General features: G+C 31.0%; 1 protein-coding gene and 1 long non-coding RNA gene across 3 annotated transcripts; one reads left to right on the forward strand and one right to left on the reverse strand.

Moving 5' to 3' along the window:
- Positions 1-233: 233 nt before the first annotated feature.
- On the reverse strand, positions 234-23,775 carry LOC127716221 (jupiter microtubule associated homolog 1-like). Of its 2 annotated transcripts, XM_052222334.1 has the most exons (8): positions 23,625-23,775; positions 17,713-17,978; positions 14,844-14,885; positions 12,626-12,700; positions 8,391-8,606; positions 4,006-4,018; positions 3,606-3,646; positions 2,772-2,879 (listed from the first exon to the last, which is right to left on the reverse strand). In XM_052222334.1, exons 1-7 carry the CDS (start codon positions 23,678-23,680, stop codon positions 3,637-3,639), a joined length of 678 nt encoding a protein of 225 aa, XP_052078294.1. In that variant the 5' UTR covers positions 23,681-23,775; the 3' UTR covers positions 2,772-2,879; positions 3,606-3,636. The 2 variants fall into 2 exon arrangements, with proteins under 2 accessions (XP_052078293.1, XP_052078294.1); XM_052222333.1 differs by lacking the exon at positions 4,006-4,018 and having other exon boundaries at positions 234-2,879.
- LOC127716222 (uncharacterized) lies at positions 8,613-12,616 on the forward strand. Its single transcript, XR_007988816.1, has 3 exons — positions 8,613-9,687; positions 11,481-11,640; positions 11,809-12,616. It is a non-coding gene; the product is annotated as an uncharacterized LOC127716222 (long non-coding RNA).
- Positions 23,776-24,183: the final 408 nt, after the last annotated feature.

Raw genomic sequence — 24,183 nt, forward strand, 5'->3', positions numbered from 1 at the left:
TCGAATCCCACACAGGGCAGGTGCACCTGACTCCAATCTCAATTGACTAGAATTGTCAGTTTTCCTACTGAAGGTTGGTGGTTTTCTCTGGCTTCCTCCACTAATAAAAACTAACCGCCACGAAATAGCACAACAGTGTTGAAAGTGGCGTTAAACACCAATCAATCAATCAACTATGTCCAGGGGAGACAAAAAACTTTTCAAATTTTAAATTCAAAAATAAGACTACAAAATTACTTTGGTAAAGTTTTTTTTATTATGTTTTTGTATTGTTAGATGTTAACATAATTTTGGTGTAAAAAAAGAATTGAAACATAAAGCACTGGTCCTCAAAAATCATATCAAATGTCAAAAAAACATGTGCAGCAACATTTACCATACAATACGAACAAATAATGGTTCAGTCTCAAATATTGGCAAATTTTCATCTTTTACCTGCAGAATTTGATAATTTTCCTAACTGCAAAATTAATTAATAATAATAGAAAAAATAATTTACTTTAAGCAATCTAGTTCATATCTATGCTTAGTCTAATAATTGAAAATAATAAATACAATTTTCTTCAGAAGCACTTGTGAATCACAGTGTTTTACAACAATCATAACCAAGCATTCCATTTAAGCACAAACTTCAAAATATATTCAGTTCATATTTTATTGCTTTAAAAAAAAAAATCACCATTGTGTTTTTCTCATACAAATGCACTCTTGTGTTTAATTCAATTATTTTTGAAAACAATGGAACACAAAAATAGTTTAAAGATTATGTGTATATAATATATATGCTTTATTACTTTTAAATGGCTTTCATTGGTGGGTTTGCCTATCAAGTATGTATCATCAAATATATTTTTCAAATTGTCTTCATGAGATCGAAATTGCCATGATGTTTGTCAATACTGTTATAAATCATGTTATCAGCACAAGCAACACAAAAACTGAGATGAAAAACTAAAATAAATGAATAAATAGATCCATTCAAAATTTAAATCATTTCTTCAAAGAAAACCTTTATCGCCCTGAGCAGATATATGTCAAAAACATTTGGCTAATCACATAATGGCAAGGACGCTATAAAGGTGCAAAATATATTCTACAAACACGTTACTAAGTGTGAGAAGATGTACCTAAATGCTGACATTAAACAATATCTTTATTGCACCTCATCTTGCAGCAAAGATGATATATTGCTACCATAATTATATATGAACAATTTGCCATTTCAGAATATAAGAAATTATGGTAACATTTGTTACATGCATAAAACTCATAACGTTTTAATTGAAAACAGTTCCTAATTCTATTTTTGTTGGTAAAAAATCCCAAAATGTATATTAAGCACTTCTTTTGGTTAAAAAGTCCAAAAACAATGGCCATAAGCCAATAAATTCAAGTTATACCATTTGAATGTATAATATATGAAACTGTTCATAATATTCTGAATTGGCAAATTAAATGCCAGTAAGACATTTTAAAATACATGCACTTATGAATAAACTTTTGATCATGTTAAAATTTACACATTTATATAAGAAAAGCAAACATTTATCTTAGAAGGGTAACATGTACAGATCTATTATATATCATGAAATTGAACACTAGATATTATTCTGACAAAGCATTTAAAAAGCAAATGCTATTCTTTTTAAATGTAAACAAACAAAATAATTTTTAATTCTACCACAGCTGTACTTTGTACAATCTTCAAAATAAACATAAATCTTAAAAATTTGAGATTCCAAAGCACAAAAATTTTAAAAGAAAAAAAAAACTGAAGACACCATGGAGCATTTGTTATGGAGTAAACACAAAAGATATATGGTTAGCTGTAATTAAAATGAAAACCTTGATCCCTATGCTATTTAACAAGTCTATACACATACAGTATAAAAATAGGGTTGGTTTGACAATAAATAAATATCACAATATATCTGCTTAAACATTCGTCTTCTGACTTCCAAATCTGAAAAAAAGAACTCCCTAGAAAGACAGAATCCCACCATTTTTAATAGATGACCACGCTTCTGCTAAAATTCCCACAAGTAAAAAAAAAAATTTCACAATTGTTTTTTATTCACTTTTGAGGTGCATATGCAAGGTGTACTTTTTTTTACACGGCAATGGAATGTTAACAATTTTAAAAGTGAACACAATTAAAAACAGAGTTTCATATATGACAACAAATCCAATTCATTCAGACCAAAAATCTGTTAAATACCATTAATTCTTAATAGCTAATATTTACACTGAAAAGACTGATGCACAAGTTATGCTGTAATTACAAATCATACTCATTTGATTTGTGTTGGAAAAAATATGTCAGTGTTTTTGTTTGGTATATATACATCCCAGTTCTTCTTCCCTAGAAAAAAATGCTGAAATCTGATCCAAGATTTCTTGTGTTAATTTGATAATTGAAAGTAAATATGTAATACTTTCTCACAAAAAGGAAGGAGCTATATACATATTTCATTTCTTTTCAGCCAAACAGACAGCAAAAAATACAAGCTACAACAATCAGTCATAGATTTTAATATCTTACAAGAAAAGACTCATTTAACTGACATATTGAATCCTGCCAGTATTTTCAAAATGACCATATTTTACATTTCTGATGTGGAAGTCAGGTAGCTTCACATTTATACAATATAGAAACAATATAAACAACCAGATTCAACACAAGTCTCAAACAATTACAAATAAAACTTTCTAGTCCCTTGGTGAGCATGTCATAACCCTTGCATATTAAATTAAGAACAAGCAGTCATATATCAATGAGACTCTGTTGACTTGACCAGTATTTATCTTCACCATAAGCCTGTTGATTTTCCACCTGGGGGGTTTATAACTCTTGAGGAATTTCTCTGTGGTGCATCATCCTGAAATATGTTACATAGTATAATGAGAATTATGAAGTGTTTATGAACTTTTAATAGGTACATAACATAACATATACATTCTTCAAGTTCAATTGAATTGTTGCTGGTTTTTCTCATTTGAATTGTTTCCCTATTTGTCATGTCTTGGCCTTTTATAGCAAACTGAATCAGGCCGTTAATTTTCTCATTTGAACTGTTTTACATTTGTTATTTTGGGGCTTTTAATAGCGTGCTATGAGGTATGGGTTTTGCTCATTGTTGAAGACCGTTCTTTGACCTATAGTTTCTAGCCATCTACATAATTTGGTCTCTGGTGGAGAGTTGTCTCATTGGCATTCATACCACATCTTCTTATTTTTATATACATTATCATCTTGCTTATTGTTTAAGTCCATATGATGATCTATAGTTACTTAAATCCACATCATTATCAGACTAGAGGCTAGTTGTTTCATTGGCAATCATACCTCATCTCTTTATTTCTATATGATCATTTATAAAGAAAATTTTAACAAATGGATGGTTTAGTAGTGATGAGAATTTCAGATTTATTTTCTGGCCTAAAATACCAAAGTTCATCTACATACTGAAATGGTGGCGTAAAGATATCTAAAACTTAGCCATAAATCAATTTTTTATCTTGTAACATTTGTGCAATCAAAAGCAAGATTTTAAGGTTTAACTATTTGCAAAAGCTTAACTACCTGCTCCCTTTTAATATCTTACCTTTGCACCGATAAGTTCTCCAGTTATTGGGTTATAAGTTCCTGAAATGAAAAATAAAAAATGTTTATTCTAACATGAATATTAAATATTTCTATGTCGAAAAAATGGGCAACACACCAAACTCTTTATAATTCAAATTTTTAATAATTCTAGACATTTATCAATATATTTAAACAATTCAAAACGTGTCTTGCCATTTAGATTTTTCAAACAAAAAAAAAGGTGTAATATTTTCAAATCAGTTCTTGAAGTATTAACTCATATCATTTATTTGAGGTTTAATATGCTGAGCTCACACTGTTTGTTTGCTGAAATATAAATATCATCTGTTTTCACTGATGTATGTTAAAACCTATATTGTATATTTCATTCACATTTTGGAATTAGCAACATTACTTACCTGTTGGCTGTTCCTTTAATGAAAAAATAAATATTTAATGGAAATGGAAAAACAACATTTGTATATAAGATGTATTCCAAATTCTTTATCTAATGTTTACAACCTACAAACTAAAATATATATATACATATATATATATATAATAATCACTTTATACAACAAATTTATTTGCAGTCATATTTGCAGTACAACCATGCTATAAACAGAATAAAGATTCGTCTTTGATGCTAACAACATTTCTTCATAAAGTTAATTATGTGGTTCATTTACCCTCAACTCAACTTGAAATGCGATAAAAACAATCCAAGTCTGAGATTTTCAAATCTTGAAGCCTTGTTTTCATTGTACAACTAGACAATAACTAACCATTCTATATCTCCAAAATCAGTGGATCAAGACCACATTACCATTAAAGACTATGCAATAACACAATTAAAAATATTCTGTTTATTTCTTAACAGAAAATATTTTGTTAACAAAACTGTAGATCAAATTTTCCCATCAAAATAAATTACGTACCTCATAATAAAATCAATCAATTGAATAGTTACCATACATGTTCCTAAATTTGTGCAAACTTCACTACGGTACAAGGTGTTCAGAAAATAAAAAATAAAATGCACATTTAAAGAGTTAACGAGTAACCATGACGAAATTTTTCATTTTTCATTTTCATTGTTTTACATCAACTTTTAAACTATAAAGTTGACTGGAAAAGTCCATGTACACTCAAGAAACAACTTTCTATTTGGTGAGATTATATAAATAGCTATAATAAAGCTCCTCTAAAATTATTTTATTGTTTCTTGGCTGAGCAAGATGTTTCTATACAGGAAATAAATATGGAAAACTGCATAAATTCAGCAAATTTCTTCGTTTATATGAAAACGGTGCATATTTTGATGGAATTGTGATGTCATGACATCAAAAATCATGTGTATTACATCAAAAATCATGTGTATTGATATTCGTGTTCTTTCTATTATATATTTCCAAACTTTATGAGAAAATTTATAATAGCTCTCATACACTTTATTTCCTTTGGTCCAAACTGGGGTCTAAATGCCCCTTCTTTACATAATTTCATCATAAAATAAGGAGAATGGGTTTCATGTTGAAGCATTGCAAATTAATCAGACATGTTAATTTCACTGACTTCTTTTCTTTCATATAATAACCAGTATAAATACATAACAACAGTGCAAGTGTTGAAGTAAATTGATCCAAGCATACTCGAGTTAGTGTGCAACATTTGAAAAATTGCGTAAATCTAATGTAAAAACTCAAATAACTTTGGAATAACAAACAAGAATTGATAAACTTTTTCTTTGCAGAAAAACTTGCCAGATAACTTTAGGCATATAAAAAATACCTTCAATTTTATGTTTAAATCCTGCAACTCGGGAATGACATTTACCTATAAAAAAATCAAAATCAAAAGGGAGATCTATTCCAAAAATTAAAATATTACATAAAAGCTTCATTTCATTTGATCAAAGCATTCTCTTGTTTTTGTTTAATGTGTGAACTGACATTATACCATAATAAGTCGAGTCAATAAAGGTCATATCATTATTATTTTTTTTTAATTTAAAAAGAGGTTGCTTTTCGAAAATTGCAATATAGAAAACTTAACTTTATATAGCAGGATATTTAAATATTTGTAAATTCTAAACTATTAAATACCTACAATGTATGACTCCAAAAATAAAAATTCAAAAGACTATTAAAATCAAAAAGTTGTATGTCTCTAGTCAGCATGATAAAAGAATTATGTAAAAATTTGTGCAGATCCAAGAGAGCTAACTCAGGTTACATTTATAATGAGATGTGCAAATTATATCACTAATCTTGATATTGTAAAAACCAAAAGGGAGCTTGATATATAAAACCAAACATTGTCTTATTGAATTTAAAAAAAGCAAACTTAAGACATCATGAGACATCTTCATAAACTGTCATTAAATTTTCAACATAAATAGAAGCCCTATTTATCTTAAACAATAAATCTGAGAGTTATTAACATAAAAGTAAGCTTGTATAATGAGTTGTATTCCAAGCCTTGTGTAAAAGTTCTGTAAATATTTCTTCATGTCTTGAGTAATGGCAAGAGGTGGTTGGATGGAAGGACAAACAATGGTACATGGTTATCATTGAAGGCCAAGGGTGTATTAATAAAAACTGAAAGATATTAAATACATCATATAACATATTTTCACACCATATATAATAAAAGTGGAACACTATAGATTATGTGTATTCCATTAATATCTTCATGCAGGGAATTTGTCTACAAGACAACATATCTCTGCCAGATTCCTTTGTTTACAACTATTTTGCGTATCTTTACACTACATATTAGTAATGAATATACACCTCATCATACATGCAACATAACTTAAAATCATTACATTTAAGATCAAGTAACAGTAAATGCTGTTATGCCAGATTTCTATAATAATTTTGCATATAACTTGGACATGTTGAACTCCAACTTCAGGTAAATATTGGTTATAATATTTAACTAACTGTTTATTAAACTTGCGAAAATATTATCGAATGGAAATCCATTAAAAAGGTAAACATTTGTATTAAATATATACTTTTAAGATCTATTTTTTCTACTTTTTATTGATTTTTTATTTATCTCTGAAATTAATTCAAATGCATACAAACATTCATAAAAATCTGAAATAACACCCAATTATGTATATATTGCCTCAAGTAAATACAGAGTTAATGCTACTATCTATTGCATGCTATTGAATATTTAATAACAGTACCAAAGTTGGTAAAACAACACACAAATCACAGCAAGATCATGCAAAGAAGTCACACACTTTATTTGGACAAGTCACAGCAAGATCATGCAAAGGAAGTCACACAATACTACATTTGTACAACTCAATACTGATTGGATGAAAGAGAGGTATGATAATGCCCTTGTTTTTGCTCGGATTTTGTTAATCAAATGTTATTAAACAAAATTTCAAAATACATCCTTCAGATATTCACAAAACATTGGGCAGTTAACTCATTGTGTTAATGTTTTTTAATTGTCTGAGGGCTTCAAACTTCACATTTCATGAAAAATTTAAAACTGTCAAAAAAGCTTCATTTAGAGATCTTATTATTTATATTAAGATATGTGCTAAAGCCTGACCAGAAATGATATTTTGCTACAAGATGTCGTATCTAAATATGTTAATGTGGGTAAAATATCTTTTTGGGTAAGACCTTGGCTAATAAATAATTTTATAAAAATCTAAAAAGTGTCAAATACATTCATTTTGTCATGAAAATGACCCTATAGTTATATTTAAAAAGGACTTTTCTGAACAGAAATATTAAAATTACACCACCCTGTCCATTTTTCAGTAGAATTGACATTATTTAAAAGAATTGAAGAACTTTGCTATTTTTTGTAATTTCAGAGGCTAAATAATGGCTCATACCATACCTCATCCTTGACATCCATTTGCTTGCAAGTATGTCATTGTTTACATACAGGTGAAATACTTCAGGTATAAATGAATTGTGGTTACTTAAAAAAGAGGTTACCTGCAATAGGTGTGCGAGGGACTGAAGATGTATGACAGCTACTTTATTGGGTTGTTCTCAATTTGTAGCCTCAATAACTCCTTTTATATGTGGACCAATTAGTAAATTAAGGCTTTTATGCAAGAGTGCAGAATTTAAGTTTTGACAATTGAAAATATTTTTTTTTTAAAAGAAGTTTTAAGTCAAGTTTTCCCAATCAATTATGGGATTTATAGGGCAAAAATATTATCAAAAGCTAATTGGTATATTAACTGGATTTTCTAGATTTCTCATGACCACACAAACAAGTCTTTTCTTGATAAAATTCTCCCGGATCCAAACTCTAGTAACTGCCAAATTTTTACTTGCCCTCTACCACATCCAATAAGAGGTACAATTAAAACAAAATTAAACAAAGTGAGGTCAGTTTTAAAATTAAAATAATGATAATAAGGTTAAGTGTGTTCTAAAATCAGAGCTCTACAAGAAATCCCATCCACAAGAAAAAAATATAATTTTAAGAGTGAATTTAAACCCATTACCACCATGCAAACCTGAAAGGTAATTAATTATTACTTTCTTTTTAAATCATCTAGCTGTTATTATTTAAGGTTCAATTTTTTGCTTGAATCAAAAAATAATCACATTTGAATCTATTGCCGTCTTTCCACATATTTGCATTGTTCTTTGAACAAAAGTATCCAAAATGACAATTTTTTTTTCAAAATTTTAAATCAATTGTAGAGCAGAGAAAATTTCTAACGTGATTCTAGCGTCAAACTACATAAAACAGAATATGGATTTGTCAAACAAACAAACAAACAAAAAGAAAAACAAAATCACACCTTCGTCTTTTGAATTACTCAATGTTCTTTTGCCAGGTTTAAGGGGTGTGGCTTGCTGATAACTGTTGTCATCTTCATATGTTTGGTTAGTGATGACATTAAAACTGGAGACTTGATTAACATTATTTTGTCCACGTCTTTTCGCTGTAGCTTGTTGGTCTTGTGGATCTTCTTGGTCAGTATAGGATTCATTTGTTATTGGGTTGTAGCTTGAAACTAAATCATAAACATTTACTAAGTCAGCAACAAGAAACTGTCAATCACAGAGTTATTATCAGTGCATGGAACCAAAGTAATGTGATTATTACATAAATAAAATTAGCCTCCAATGTAGATTTTGAATTATATTTCAACAACTATTTTTTTTTTAAACAACAATGAATCTGAAACAATTTGCCTAATTAACACTTAAGCAAATTCATTTCAGATCACTTTTTACAGGGATTACAAAAAAAAATACTACTATTGTTTACCACAATACTTCTTTTAATTCTTATAAATCCTCCATCAAATAGTTTGCATAAAACACCTGTCAATGGTCAGAACCAGTTAATTTAGAATTTTACTACACCTAATTTCAATCAAATTTAGGGAATTACACAAGTAATAGTGCATAATATATATTATGCAAAAATTTGATTCATACATTCCTTCAATAATCTTTTAAAAAACCAACTTTACTCTAAAATGTATTTATAACATGGTAAGACGTTAATGAACTAGAGGTTCTATATAGAGCCTGTGTTGCTCATCTGCATCTATATGCATCTTTAACAATGGCCACTCTTTAAAATTGAGGACAAGAGTATAATTCAGGACTGAAATCTCCTTCTGGCCATGAATGAGGTCAAGTTTGGCTAACTTTATACTGCCGGGCTTGACCTTTGTGTCACCATCAAGATTTATACCAGGCACCTTTAAAACTTTGTTAGAATGTTTCCCCCAACTGTAATTAGACTAATAAGAGGCTTTGATTGCTTGACAGACTTGTTATATTTTTTTATCCAATGTCACATTGGCAGATTTCTTCTTAGTTACCTCAATTACTTTTGATGGGGCTTTAGGTCAGTCTCTGTTTCAAAGCTAATCCAGCCAAAACAACAAGCAGGCTAGCTTTTTTTTATTATAATCTCCTTCCAAAGTACAAGGTAAATTATACATTGAAATGAATAAACTTGCTAAACATTGAAAAGCAAGTTGAGATGATGACCACCAAATTTTAAGTGGACATTGCATATTTTAAAGTTTTTTAATATCATTAGGTGACTTATCATTTAAAGGATTTTTCAGACTTCCAGTGTTCTCCCCAGGCCATTAAAGGACAGCGGGCCCGCGATGTATAATTTTTTACCGCGGTGGTATTGTTCTTACCGCGATGTATAATTTTTCTCCGTGGTGCTAAAATTTTCAGTTAAAAAATCGTAAATCGGTTAAGTGTTAAACGACTTATTAAATCTATTCCGTGTGGTATAAAATTCCAGGTGAAATTTGACCAGTTCAAACCAGTTCAACACGGGTTGTTTACACCATGTGATCGATTTACCTTTGAGGTTAACCTTTGTTGATTGGATTTAATTGATGTAATTAACATTTTTTACATGATTCTTTTGTTTTAATTTAGAGATCATAACTTTATGATCATAGATAACTATTTTAAGGCTTCACTCACCACCTGACAAGTAGGGAAATACTTTGTACACAAACCGTGTTGACCCGATAGTTGTACACACGACGGTACATATTTTTGTACATTTTAAAGTTAGCTCAATACTTATATTATAGTTTTATATGTCTCTGATTAAACCATGGCCAAAATTATCTTTAATTGTGACATAGTTATTGCATGATATTCCGGTTTCAAACTGTCAACAAGTAATTCAAAGGGGAAGGATCACATGACCCAGTTAGGGAGCTACCATTTGATTTTTATGGGGGGGGGGGGGGGGGGGGGGGGGGCTAGGATGAAAAATTTTGTCCTGCTTTTTTTAAAGTTGTAATCTCTGTCCTGCCTTTTTATTTTTTACTCTATTCGGTCCTTTTATTTACTCAAAACTCCTGTCCTGCCTATTTTTTTCAAATTTCATCCTAGCCCCCCCCCAAAAAAATCAAATGGTAGCTCCCTTAGTTCATGTAGAATATTCATGATTATTTACAATTAACTGCAATCTATTCTATTTTATAAATAAAATGCATGACTGTACCTTCAAACTGGATATCTATATCCATATGATCATTAATGAATAACAGAAGTGATCTTGCTATTTTAATCCATAAGAACATGTTAAATCTATTTATATCTACTTCCTGTCATTTAGGCGGGAAAATAGGGAGACTTTGTTGTTGACATTGAATATGTTACTTATAGATCTACATGTATATATAGTCATAAGATAAATTTATAGATTTAGGAATTCTTTTTAAATGGATCATGACAAATAAAGATTTAGATTTCAGTGCAGTATTAAGTCTGTATCTATGTTTGATTATCACCAAAGACAAGAAAAGTTAATATTTACATGTACATGAAATCTATGGCAAAATGTTTTAAAATTATGAAAAATTTCTTTTTATTAAAATTTAAGATAGAAACTGGTTCAAATTAAAACACAATTTTGTTCTTGTTAATTTTATATCTCCTTATGACAGGAATCCTTTCACATACAACAACTTTCTTTCTAGAAACTAGAAAGTTTTTTTAAATTGAACATTTTTGTTCTCTTTTGAATCTGGGAACAGTATATCTAACAATATAAATGTTCCTGTTTGAATGATATTTTATTTTTATTGATCATGGATAAAAGATTTAATTACTTTAAATTTAGATGAATATTATGTAATGAATCATTTTTTATTTATTTTTAAAAAATATTAAACAGAATACAAACTGTTTATTGATCTTTTTAACCAATAATATTCTGACATAACACAGTACCACAGTATTAAAACAAAACAAGAGACATAAAAACTGCAGTAACTAGAAATATAGCGACGCCACACGACACAACTGATTGTATGAATCATTTCACCAAGCTGTTCACACGCGTTACCCTGGTGCTATCCAAAAATCCTGGGGAGAACACTGGACTTCAGTTCAATGGTTGTAAAATTAAAGAACCTTAGTGAGCGCACTCACATACCCCATGTCCCCACATTGTCATTGGAGAAATAAAATAAGTGTAAGAAAAAAAAATTGAATCATAATTTCCTGTCAATATGCACATCTACATAGTATGTCCTTATTATCTACACAGTTTCATGAAATTCTGTTGTGTAGTTTGAGAGGAGTTGCGATGACAAAAGGTTGCAGTAGTATATTGGGCAAATAAGTTCAAAGGGGCGTAACTCCTGGAAAAAAAATTGAATCGTAATTTCCTGTCGATACGCACATCTACGTAGTATGTCCTTATTATCTGAAAAGGTTTCATGAAATTCTGTTGTGTGGTTTGAGAGGGGTTGCGATGACAAAAGGTTGCAGTAGTATATTGGGCAAATAAGTTCAAAGGGGCGTAACTCCTGGAAAAAAAATTGAATCGTAATTTCCTGTCGATATGCACATCTACATAGTATGTCCTTATTATCTACACAGTTTCATGAAATTCTGTTGTATGGTTTGAGAGTAGTTGCGATGACAAAAGGTTGCAGTAGTATATTGGGCAAATAAGTTCAAAGGGGCGCAACTCCTGGAAAAAAAATTGAATCGTAATTTCCTGTCGATATGCACATCTACATAGTATGTCCTTATTATCTGAAAAGGTTTCATGAAATTCTGTTGTGTGGTTTGAGAGGAGTTGCAATGACAAACTGTTGCAGTATTACATTAAAGTAAATAAGTTCAAAGGGGCGTAACTCCTAGAAAAAGAATTGAATCGTAATTTCCTGTCGATATGCACAACTACATAGTATGTCCTTATTATCTAAAAAGGTTTCGTGAAATTCTGTTGTGTGCTTTGAGAGGAGTTGCGATGACAAGAAACAGGACTGACGGACGGACAGACGGACTGACGGGTCAAAAACATTATACCCTCCGCAACTCGTTGCGTGGGGTATAATTAAAGATTTGAAGAATCCTATAACTATAAACCAACTTTATAATTTCAAGGATACTTTTTTTGTGGTTCTCCCTTTCCATTGGACTCGTGTCAACAAATTGCTGGCAAAAAAAAGATGGTTTTGTCACCATATCCTAAACTTTTAGTCCCCTAATGGCCCTCTACAAGCTTGTCATAAATAAATACCTTGCTGAATATTCCTTCTCTGAGGGGTCATCTGAGCCGCATATACAGATCTATCATAAGCAGGAAATTCTTCACCTGTAGCAAGTTAATGAAGAGCATGCTTAACATATACATTTACATCAGAAACCATTCATTGATTTTCTACCAAGTGGCCAATTCATTTTACTAATAGATTGTAACAAAAAATTTTCAAAATATTGTTAACTGTTTGAACTAAAATTGTTCCAGTGTAACTGCTTGACTAATGAGGTAGCAGCCAATATTTCATCTTAAATAGATAATTTGAAATCTACAGCTATCAATAAAAATAAAAAGGTTTTTTTTCCGAACAATTGAAAAAGAATTGACCATTTTCAACAATAGGTTAATAATTGAATGGCTTCTGCAGTAATACCGTACCACCCATGCTGCATTTCAGAAGGCTAATTTAGTAATTAATATGATTGCGACTGAAAACTATGCTACTACATGTAGCCATGACATTATTTTCTATTAAACATGCATTAACCCATCATGCTTGCATGCTGTTAGAATTGTTAAAATTTAACCTAAAGAAACAATTCTTAAAAGGCAGACAATGACAGCAATCATTTTCAAGCAAAATTTGCACAATCTACAATGATTATATTTATCAGAATTTAGTGCATAAAAGAATGCTTTGCTTTGAATCAGTATTTGATTGTACTGTCAGGCAGGCACTGACACATTGTACAAGTTAGTCAAATTAGCTAGTATCAAATATGTTACCTTCATTCAATCTAATAAATAAATTTAAGTCTAATAGGTGTGAATGCTCAACATGCCAGAATATTAACATATATCAATGTATACCATTACTTCATGATGTTCATAGCCTCTTTGAAAACAAAAACCCTGTCCCTCATTGGTTAATTTACATTATTGGTGTCTCACTCTGTAACCAATCACCTAGTGTTTGTGTTACATAAATTACCACAGGTTTCAGGTTTATTTCAAATACCTCTATTCAAAAGAATACGATAATCTTTTTTAAATTGTAATTAATGTAAATAACAAATTTATTTAATCAACTGTTATCACAGAGATATGTTTCACCTTTTTGTAATTTTGATAATGCGAATGTTGAAATTAAAATAGCAATACTTTAACATTAAGTATTCAATTTGCAAATATTCAAAGTCGATGAACCATGACTGAAGGTACATGGTAAAACAATCTCCATGGAAATGAGATGTGCCAATACTAATACAACTGCATACCAAATACCATTGACTTCTTATAAGTCGTTCCCTTTAAACAAACCTAAACACAAACATTAACTTGTAAAACTATGTAAAAGTTTCAAAGTCAATGAACCATGATAAGGGGGTGGGGCTATATAATCTCCATGGAAATGACACTTGCAAATGCCAATAAATTTGCATACCAAATATCATTGACTTAACATTAGCAGTTCATCTTAAACTGACCTAATCACAAACTAATACATGTAAACTAAGCAAAATTTTCAAAGTCAATAGACCATGACTAAGGGGGCAGAGCCAAATAATCTCCATGGAAATGAGATATGCCAATGCTTATACGACTGCATACCAAATATTATTGACCTACCACTAGTGGTTCCCACTTAACTGACCTAATCAAAAACTAATACATGTAAACTAAGCAAAAGTTTCAAAGTCAATAGACCATGACTGAGGGGCAGGGCCAAATAATCTCCTTGGAAATGAGATGTGCCAATGCTGTCAAGGCGACAAAAACTAAACAGTGAGAGGAATATAATCATGATAATGGTAAGGACACCAATTTCAATAATGTCCTCAAAAAGTGCTTTCAATGATTCTTTTATGAGTGATGTTTTATCTGAAGTACTCCTGAAAGTTTCTCCCTTGAATTTTCTTGTCTTTTGATCTTTGTGTTCTTTGAATGCATAGGATACCCAAGAAATTATCTTTAGCTACATCTACCAAAGTTAAATATTTACAATTTATCAAAAGAAAAATTTAGAATCTCAATGAATTGTGAATGTCATGGAAAAGAAAAGCAAGCCCTGCATGCTCGATATTTAAATTCTTTGATACATAATCATTCTGGGGCTGAATTAAAAACAACTGAGTGATACTGATACCATATTGTGGAAGAATTATTGCAACCCATAAGTAGCCCCAATGAATTCTCAAATCTGCTATCCCAAAAAATTTAAAAACCATCATACAATTTAATTCACACAGATTCTTACTTTTAGTCTTTGTTTCATGGTGTTTATTAGTGTAGTTGTACTCTGCAATGAGAACCAAAATGTTAGTACAAAAATGATAGAATAAATCTGAGATACATTTACAATTCACACTTAGTTGATATGCATCACAAATTTCAATCTCAAAATAATGAAGAAACAACAGCATGTTACATATGGTACACTCCCAAACCATCTTTATATCCTTTTTATTCTAATAAATCCTGAAAAAATGTTTTCTAGACATAGATCATGCAATGTTGGAAAAAAAGTTTGGTCTGATCATTAGTGGTAACTCGACATGGCAGTCTTTGAACTTGGCATTTGTAGACATACTTGTTCAGTAGTATGCTGTACAACGGCAATATTGAGACCTTTATTTTTTTCTATAATTTTTATGCAATTCATTGTTAGAAGATATTTTGTTTATATAGGTTAATGATTCTTTATTGATTTTTGGGGGTTTGTTATTAGTAATTTATTTAATATCAAATGAAATGCATATCTTCAACTGATTAATATCTTTTTCCCCAAACCAAAAGAACTAAATTCCACAAATGAATGTACTTTCATACAATAATAAATATGCCAGTTTTTACTGTCTGGTCTTTAAAAAATAAATAACAAGGACTGCAGCAATCTGCTCACTTGAAAGTTTTATTGCAGATTCACCATTGTCAGTATGTCAGCCTTCTTTCAAGATGGAATTTTTTTTTTCCCCAATTCAGACATGGTTTCGTGGGTTTTCAATGTATACTTTATCCTAGACAACGCTTATGAATTAAAGCCCTGCTCGAGCTTTGATTCCTAATTTCATTTACATATGTGGTTCTAACACTCAGATTTATTCAATAACAGTTGTGAAATAAAGATTATTTAAAAATAAATTTTTAAAAAAAAAGTGCATTAAACATAATACTAGTTAAAACATGTTATGTTTTTCATGCAAAACTTTTTTCATGCAAATGGATAAAATGATTATTTTGAGTCCGCTCCATATAACACAATAATCTTGCTAATCATTGTCATAGAAAAACATGACGAAGCAGGCTTTTATCCAAGAACCAGGGGGCAGGACTCATCTGGTGAAATTTGAAATGTGAGCAGCAAACATCTTTAGTCATGTTAGTCTACAATGACATATGAAATCAATAAAAATCTTTTGAATGGACATGACATTTAATCCCTTTAAAGAACATATATATTCAAGTCAACAAAGCCCATGATGTAAGAGGCAATATTTTCCAAAAACTTTTTGACCTCTGTGAATCTTTCACAACAAGAGCTCACAGATATTTACTATATGAAGACCTGTGGTCAGGCTTTATTCAAAACACTGACCTGTAAACTATCAATTCTCCTTAGGGCTGTTTTATAATTGAACATTTGGGGTGGGGTGGGGTGAGATTGGGAGGCATTTTTTTTAAAACCCGGACCTCCCATTCATTTTACTTATAATTCTTACAAAATTCTAAGGAAAATGCAACTGTCCTTATTTAATTAATCTAAGTGCCTCACCCAATAAATTTTTGAATAGCCTTTATTGGAAGTATGCTTTGTGTATTCAAGATTTTGATAAGAAAATGTCATTATCTCATCAGTGCATGAGGTTATCATTTTCACTATTCATTAAACCAGATTGGCCAAAACATTTTTGTTCAGAGTATCTTTCAATTTGTCAGACAATTATATGGTCTGTAAAGCTGGATTTTTTTGTTTGGTCACAAACCAGAAAATACCATGAAGCCAGCGAGTCAAGTATTACACATATGATATCATTTTACTACTAGAAGTTAAGTACACCATTTGTAATCTGGGATTGAATGAAAAGATGATGATTCATGTTGTTTCAATGCTATTTTTAAACACAGTGTTGGCACTATTCAATTTTCCTTACTGGTGATTACAACCAATATATTTCAGACATGACAACCTGAAAAATCTAAATGTATCAAATTTTAAAAAGAAACAATGCTTGTTAAATCTTTTGGGATTATTTCACATATTTGCATAAGTCTGTGAAAATGCAGAATTCGACCATTCAACACATTTTGCTGTACAATTGAAAATGCAAAAAAATATATAAAATATGGGAAAATTTGTATTTGTATATGTAGATGTGTAATGTCAAATGGAGAAATTACATCATTTGAGACTAATAAAAATAGCAATTTTATCATTTACTGCAAGTTGTTAAAATTTAAAACGTTGCTGTTCAGAAGAATTTTCTTGCTTTTCAACAATTAAATTCTTGAACGGTACCAGTTCTGCAGATTCATTGGCTTACAGTTATAATTTTTTAGTTTCTACCTGCAATGTACATGTGTAAACTTTTTCTGAGGGTAAAATAAAAGAACTATGTTAATAAAAAGACAAAGTTTAAACGGTATGTCTTTAGCCATTTGATTTGTTCATATATGTTACACAATTTATATGATGCAGGGCTCTTAAGTATATTTGAGGTCAACAACTAAACTTTACTCAAACTTTTAAATATTTTTGCCTGTGATGAGGCTGTCACTGGCATTTTGAGAACCCTGCAAAACAGTAAGAACAATGTAAACTATGTACAAAATGTAAGTTTATACAAAATACAGTGTGAGCTCAACATCCAACGAAACATCATCAATTTACATTATACATATATACATAAAATATACATTTTTTCAGAAGTGTATGTTGTGTGCAAGTTTTAAAATTTGAAGTCATCCATAAATTTGGACTGGTTTCATCAAAATGATAATTTAGCTTAGTTAAACCTTAGCAAATTGTTAAATTTGTCTAAATTTATAAATGACTTCTAAAAGCTGTAGTTGGAAAAATTGAACACAAATTTTCAAAATGGTGAATAACATCTGATCTAATGCTTTACCCTCTTTATCTCTTTTCTTCAAATCTGATGCATTTGCTGAAGGTGCTCCTCCAAAAATAGTTGACTGACTGGATGGCTGTGCTTTCCTGTTGATATGTCTAACTGAAGACGCGTCGTCAGTGTTGTCAATTGGCCCACCAAATATATTAGAACCTGCAGCAGCTTTTGCAGAATTCTGCTTTTGTTCTTCTGCAGCAGATTTGGTGTGTCCTACAGAACCAGATCCAAAAATATCACTGGAGCCACCACCTGGAGGTCTCAGAACTCTGGGAAAATGTACAAAACAATAATTATAACCATTTCATCATGTTCATTCTAAGTACATAAAAACTTTCCAACAAAACATACAAGATTAACAGAATTATGGAGAATTATTGTGATTGCTTTCCTTAATCTGTATCAGTAAGTACTGGGAGTATTGTGTAACTTATACAGTAGTTTAAGACAGTACACATTAGCATCACATGCATGTTTTTGTCTATTTTGTGGTATTTACTTATTACTCATGTTACTTATGTCAATTTGGAGTTTGCAAGTGCTATTGGTTAACAGCATTTTAGTTTTTATTCTTTTTTAACAGTAAGAACTAAAATAAGGACAGGCTTTTTTAATTTGTTGGTGTACAGATTTTTAATGTTAAGAACTAGTGTCAGTCAGTCACTTTAAAAATAGAAGAAAAAATATCTATAGATTAAATAAATATTTTAGCTTACTAATATTTTTTTGTCATTATTTTTTAATTTTTGGTTCCAAACATTAATTGCTCATCTGTTTTAAACATACAATGCATGCCATTGTCCTATAAATTTGTAAAAAGGGTATGTCCACAGACAAACGGAAAAAAAAATAATCATTTCACGAACGAAAAAAAACCAGCTACTTGTTGCTATTTATTAAATTTCAGAAAAAACAGAGAATGATGCTCTTCAAGCATGAAAACATGTGCAATAAAAAATGCAAACACGTCGCACAAAAATAACACTTTCACCATCCGTGTCATAAACGAAGTAGACCGGTCCAAAGGAATAACAAGGATATCAGTTTCATCCTTTTGCAGGCAATCCTGCTTTTGATATCCACATGAATGAAGATTTTTTTTCCCAATCTATGAAACAATAAAATTCCAAATTGTTTGTGGATATCTGTTACTTTTAACTTGATGTCCTTCATGTTGGGACACTCCATTTTATCTAGATGAAAAATCTTATATTTGATGTGTTTCCCTCAGTTTTAGTTTGTAACCCGGATTTGGTTTTTTCTCAAAAGATTTATGAATTTCGAACAGCGGTATACTACTGTTGCCTTTATTTTTTACAGTATTATGAAAAAAAAAGGAAAACAAACTTATTGTTATCAAATGGCCTTTTAACATAGGTTTCGTTCAACAAAATTATTTGTGCAAACAACATTTCAAGGTCAGTTTTGATTGTCTATTTTAGGAACACAAACACACTACTTGATTTTCATTTTTTAGAATCATTAAACATGCTTAAATAAGGCATTTAATTTCAGAAAGTAGCTGCTATGCAGATGTTTTTATTTACATTTCAAGGATGATGTATTTGTTAGGGTTGTCAGGAATAAAAACCATGAAATGTTATTTTCATTTTTTCCCCTGAAAATCAGAAAAATAGGGTCAGCTGATCCATAAACCACCAAATTAAAAAGCCCTAGCCTTAGGTGATTTAGAGATCAGATACCCCAGCTTGCAGACTTTTTAACAGTAATTGCCAATAAAATGCTTCGCTGGGGCGCAGCTTGATACGACCGCAGAGGTCGAACCCTGAACAGTTGGGGCAAGTATGGACACAAAATTCAAGCTTGATACAGCTATGACTTTGGATTGTCATTAAATATTTGACACAGCATAGGTTTCTGACACAGGATGAATGTGGTGTAAGAACTGGAAAAAATTTAATTTACCTATTATGGTGGAATATCCATAGACTAAATTGTTTGTTAATTTCAATATATCAAAGAATATGTAGAATTCAATGTTTGATGTAATGTAATAAAGTTTGAAATTTGGACCGTTTTTGTTCAATGTGGACCAATTTGGTAACATGTATAAATAATCAAAAATCTAAATACATGGGAGCCCATTTAAATACATCATAAAGGTATTAAAATAGAAAGTGACATCATAGTCATGGCTAAAAATAAACAAAAATCCTTAATCAGCAACATTTAAAGTAATATCTAAAAATAAAATTCCTTTGTAACCATAAAAGCCCATTTAAATACATCATAAAGATATTAAAATAGAAAATGACATCATAGTCATGGCTAAACATAGCAAAAAACACTTAATCAGCATCATTTAACAGTAATATCTAAAAATGGAAATTACATCATAAAGGTATTAAAATAGAAAATGACATCATAGTCATGGCTAAAATTAAACAAAATCCTTAATCAGCATCAGCAACATTTTATAGTAATATCTAAAAATAAAATTCCTTTGTTACCATAAAAGCCCATTTAAATACATCATAACAGATATTAAAATAGAAAATGACATCATAGTCATGGCTAAACATAGCAAAAACCTTAATCAGCATCATTTAACAGTAATATCTAAAAATAAAAATTTCTTTGCAACCATAAAAGTAAAATAGAAAATGACATCATAATCATAGCTAAAAATAAACAAAAATTTTTTTTATTGGCAAATTTTAAATGGAGTTTATTATACTAAAACAATAAATTTGCAACCATAAACATGATAAAACCCCATTTAAACACATCATAAAAGTATTAAATAATTCAACTACATCATAAGGCTATAAAAATAGAAAATGACTTCATAGTCAAGGCTAAAGGTAAACAAAAAACCTTCATCAGCAAAATTTTATATTGGCAAATTTCCAATGAAGTTTATTACACTAAAATTGTTGGCAAATTTCCAATGCATTTATTAACAATAAAGTTATTGGCAAATTTCCAATTTACATAATTTAAAAGCAGTGTAGATGAGATATTTAAATGAGTTTGAATTACCAACCTTACACTGCTTTTAAATAATGTTCTTTACTCAATTATTTGTCTATTAAAATGGAAACCCTTGTTTTTTAACCTTTTTTCCCCTTATTCCTTAAACATTAGAGCCATAACCCCTCCCCCAAAGCCAGTTATTACTTTCCAATGTAACCTAAATTTCCAATATACATAATTTTAAATTTCAATTCCTCATGATATATAACCGTATCATTATTATTTTCTTTCATATATAAATCTGAAACAACCATCTTTAAATGGAAAATTTTAAAGAAAAAAAAAGGAAAAAAAAAAATCCTACCTCCCACACATTTTTTCAACCCCCTTTTGATTCATCATCCCCCACCTCAATCACAACCTTCAATTTGTGGTATGGTACATTGCAATACAATTTCACAGAGATCCATACACTTGAACACAAGTTTTTGTTGCAAACTAAAAAAAAATCCTTATTTTTGACCAATATTTGGCCCCTTATTCATAAATGTTTGAGCAATTAACCCCAAAACTCAATTCCTACTTTCTCTTCGTGATAAAAAATAACTTACTTAAAATGTAAATTTTAAAAACAAAAAAAAAAGGAAAAAAAAAAATTACCCCTTTTTTGACCCCCGCCCCCCTTATGATTCATCACCCCCACCCCCCTTTCCCCCCAAACCAAGCTCAATAACAGCCTTGCCTTTGTGGTATGGTCCCTTGTAATACAATTTTAGAGAGATCCATACACTTGAACACAAGTTATTGTCTAGAAACTAAAAAATGCTTATTTTAAACCCCTTTTTAGGCCCCTTATTACTAAACGTTTTGGGCAATTACCACAACACTCAATTCCAGCTTTCCCTTTGTGAAATGGAACCTTGTAGTAAAATTTCAGAAAGATCCATACACTTACACACAAGTTATTGTCATGAAACTAGAAAAATGCTTGTTTTTTGGCCCCTTATTCCTAAAATTTTGAGGCAATTAACCCCAAAATCAATCCCAGCATTGACCCTTTGTGATATGGAATCTTGTGGTACAATGTCAAAGAGATCCATATGCTAACACACAAGTTATGTCTGGAAGTTACAAAAATGCTTATTTTTGGCCCCTTTTTGGCCCCTAATTCCTTAACTGTTGGTACCATAACCCCCAAAATCAATCCCCACCTTCCTATTGTGGTATTGAACCTTATGGTAAAATTTCATAGAGATCCATTCACTTAAACTAAAGTTAGAGTGCGAAAACCATTGTGTATTCGGACGACGACGCCGGACGACGACGCCAACGTCATACCAATATACGACCTCAAAATTTTTTTGCGGTCGTATAAAAACCATTATTCAAGTTAAAGGTGACCTACAATTTATATTTTGAACACGTCCAACTCTGTAGTACATGTCAGATGTCACAATGCCTGTTGTTACTTAACTGAATAACACCGTCAGACATTCATGAAAAAGAAATACCATTTGATCTATGATCATACAAGTTTGAAGTTATGAATTTATCAAGAAGACTGGTAAATGGGTAAGAATAGAAATAAGCTCTGTTAACTTCAATTTTATATTCTATCTGTTGACATATTTTCAGCGGCATTTAAATTTTTTTTCTATTTGAAAATTAAGCTGTTGGCACCATGGTATCCATCTCGCCATGCTCACAGACCTAGTTCACACCAGGCATCCCGATCAGCAATTACACGAGACTGTAAACGGTGGGTAAGTAAAATCTGGATCTGATTCCCACAGAGGATTATGGTCGAGGGCAATCAGTCCAGATAATGCAACACTTATGAATTGCACTAAACAAAGCATAATTGCTCCTTGGGATTCAGATTCCTCTGCTGATCAAGGATCAGGATACCCGATGTGTCAAGATTTTTTGGTGATGGCAACAAGCACAACCAAACCTTCCTTACTAATGGTACCAGATTTGGATCACCTGAATTAGGTGATCACAATTCTTGAATGAAATATTTTTCAGGGTTGTTTTTTTTTCCAAAAATACTACAATACTGGAATGAGTAATTAGGTGTATACAGTAGTAACCCTATCACATTGTCTAATGTTATATGTGAAATTTCAAGAAATGAGTCCACACAAATTGTTCAGAACCTTGGCATTTTATGTACATCTCTGATTAGACCAACGCCATCCCCATCCATCTGAAGTGCTGCTGGTTGGGCTTGGCATCTGATCATGTCTGACAATTGAAGGTATCTGGAAGTAACTTGTGTTCTCTAATATAGCCTATGAGGGGGGGTCGGACCTTTATAGGGACTCCAGAATCAAGTGTTGTTAAGCTCGGGATTGATCCTTTCGGGATCCGGGAATACTTTTTTGAATTTCGGGATTTAAATTTCTTTAAATTCGGGACCTAGGGATTTCATGTTTTTAAGCCCTGGATTTCGGGATCAGGACCCCTCAGACCCACCCCCAGCCTATGGCTGCTGAAGGATCTTTGTTAAAAAGTGATGTTGGTTGGAAAGTGTTTGTAAGAGTACTAAGAGACAAGTTGTGTCAAGTTTGACTTTGGATCAGGATAAGCCATTAGTATACCAGAAATGTGATCGCCAGGTTCAGGTAACCCCGAGATTTAAAGAAATTTCCAGTGTCTGAAATTTTACTTTAGTTTGATAAATATTCATGTCTTGTAAAATAATTTATCAGACATTTGCTCAGACCACTTTTTAGAGCCAGTCTGCCTGAGGCTTGTCTCGAGAATAAAACGGTCATAGTGATTTGAAACCTCTGGTACCTTGTTTTATTTTTGTGTATAATTCTTCTGACCAAGTATTACGTGAAATACAAATTTAAAAGTTTGTTTTAAAAAAGGGGGAAAATATTTGTTGCCGGTAGTACATCGTAGCCTGTTTCTTTGCTCGATCGTGATCAAACAGTTCTGTTATTAATAAAGCTATCGAGCAGTCACACCTTGAACTATTCTTTTGACCATCTCCAACACCTGTGTAACAGTCTGTGGTCGTCATTTTGATTCTATTGGCAAACGGTGATTGCTGGTTATGTTCAAGACTTGTCTTGTGCCGACGGATGTGAAGAGTTGCGCGATTCGAATTCACGCATACCGATGATGTCATCCAGGTAACCGTAGGAATGACCTTAAATAAGGTCAAATACGGGAAAATAGTTCAATTTTAATGAGTTGTTGTTATTTTATACTTTTCTTCAGTCTTTCTGTGGATTTCGTCTCAATGATTTAAAGAATATTTACCTCTGATAGTTGAAACAATAATCAGAAATGAGCTTCAGTCACCTTCAGACGGACTATTTTTATATAGAAAAAAATATTTGCAAGACTTAAGAACTCTAGAGCAGACACGGATATGTAAACTTTGTTGTGAATTCATGTGAATTTTAGATCATTTTTCTTATAATACACTGTTTAAATCTGAATTCAAATGCTATTTTTGCATGTCTAAGCATGACTACAGTAGGCGTGACCTCGTATGAATTTCGATTTGTCGCAGTTCAA

This window comes from Mytilus californianus, unplaced genomic scaffold, assembly GCF_021869535.1.
Source record: "Mytilus californianus isolate M0D057914Y unplaced genomic scaffold, xbMytCali1.0.p SCAF_9, whole genome shotgun sequence".
NCBI classification, from domain to species: Eukaryota; Metazoa; Mollusca; class Bivalvia; order Mytilida; family Mytilidae; genus Mytilus; species Mytilus californianus.

Coding starts and splice junctions, on each gene's coding strand:
- LOC127716221 (XM_052222333.1), bottom strand. CDS start 23,680: ATGACGACCACAGACTGTTACACAGGTGTTGGAGATGGTCAAAAGAAT. Junction 17,979..23,624: donor GGTCAAAAGAATAGTTCAAG/GTGTGACTGCTC, acceptor ACATTTTCCCAG/AGTTCTGAGACCTCCAGGTG. Junction 8,607..12,625: donor GAGAAGGAATATTCAGCAAG/GTATTTATTTAT, acceptor TTTATGATTTAG/TTTCAAGCTACAACCCAATA.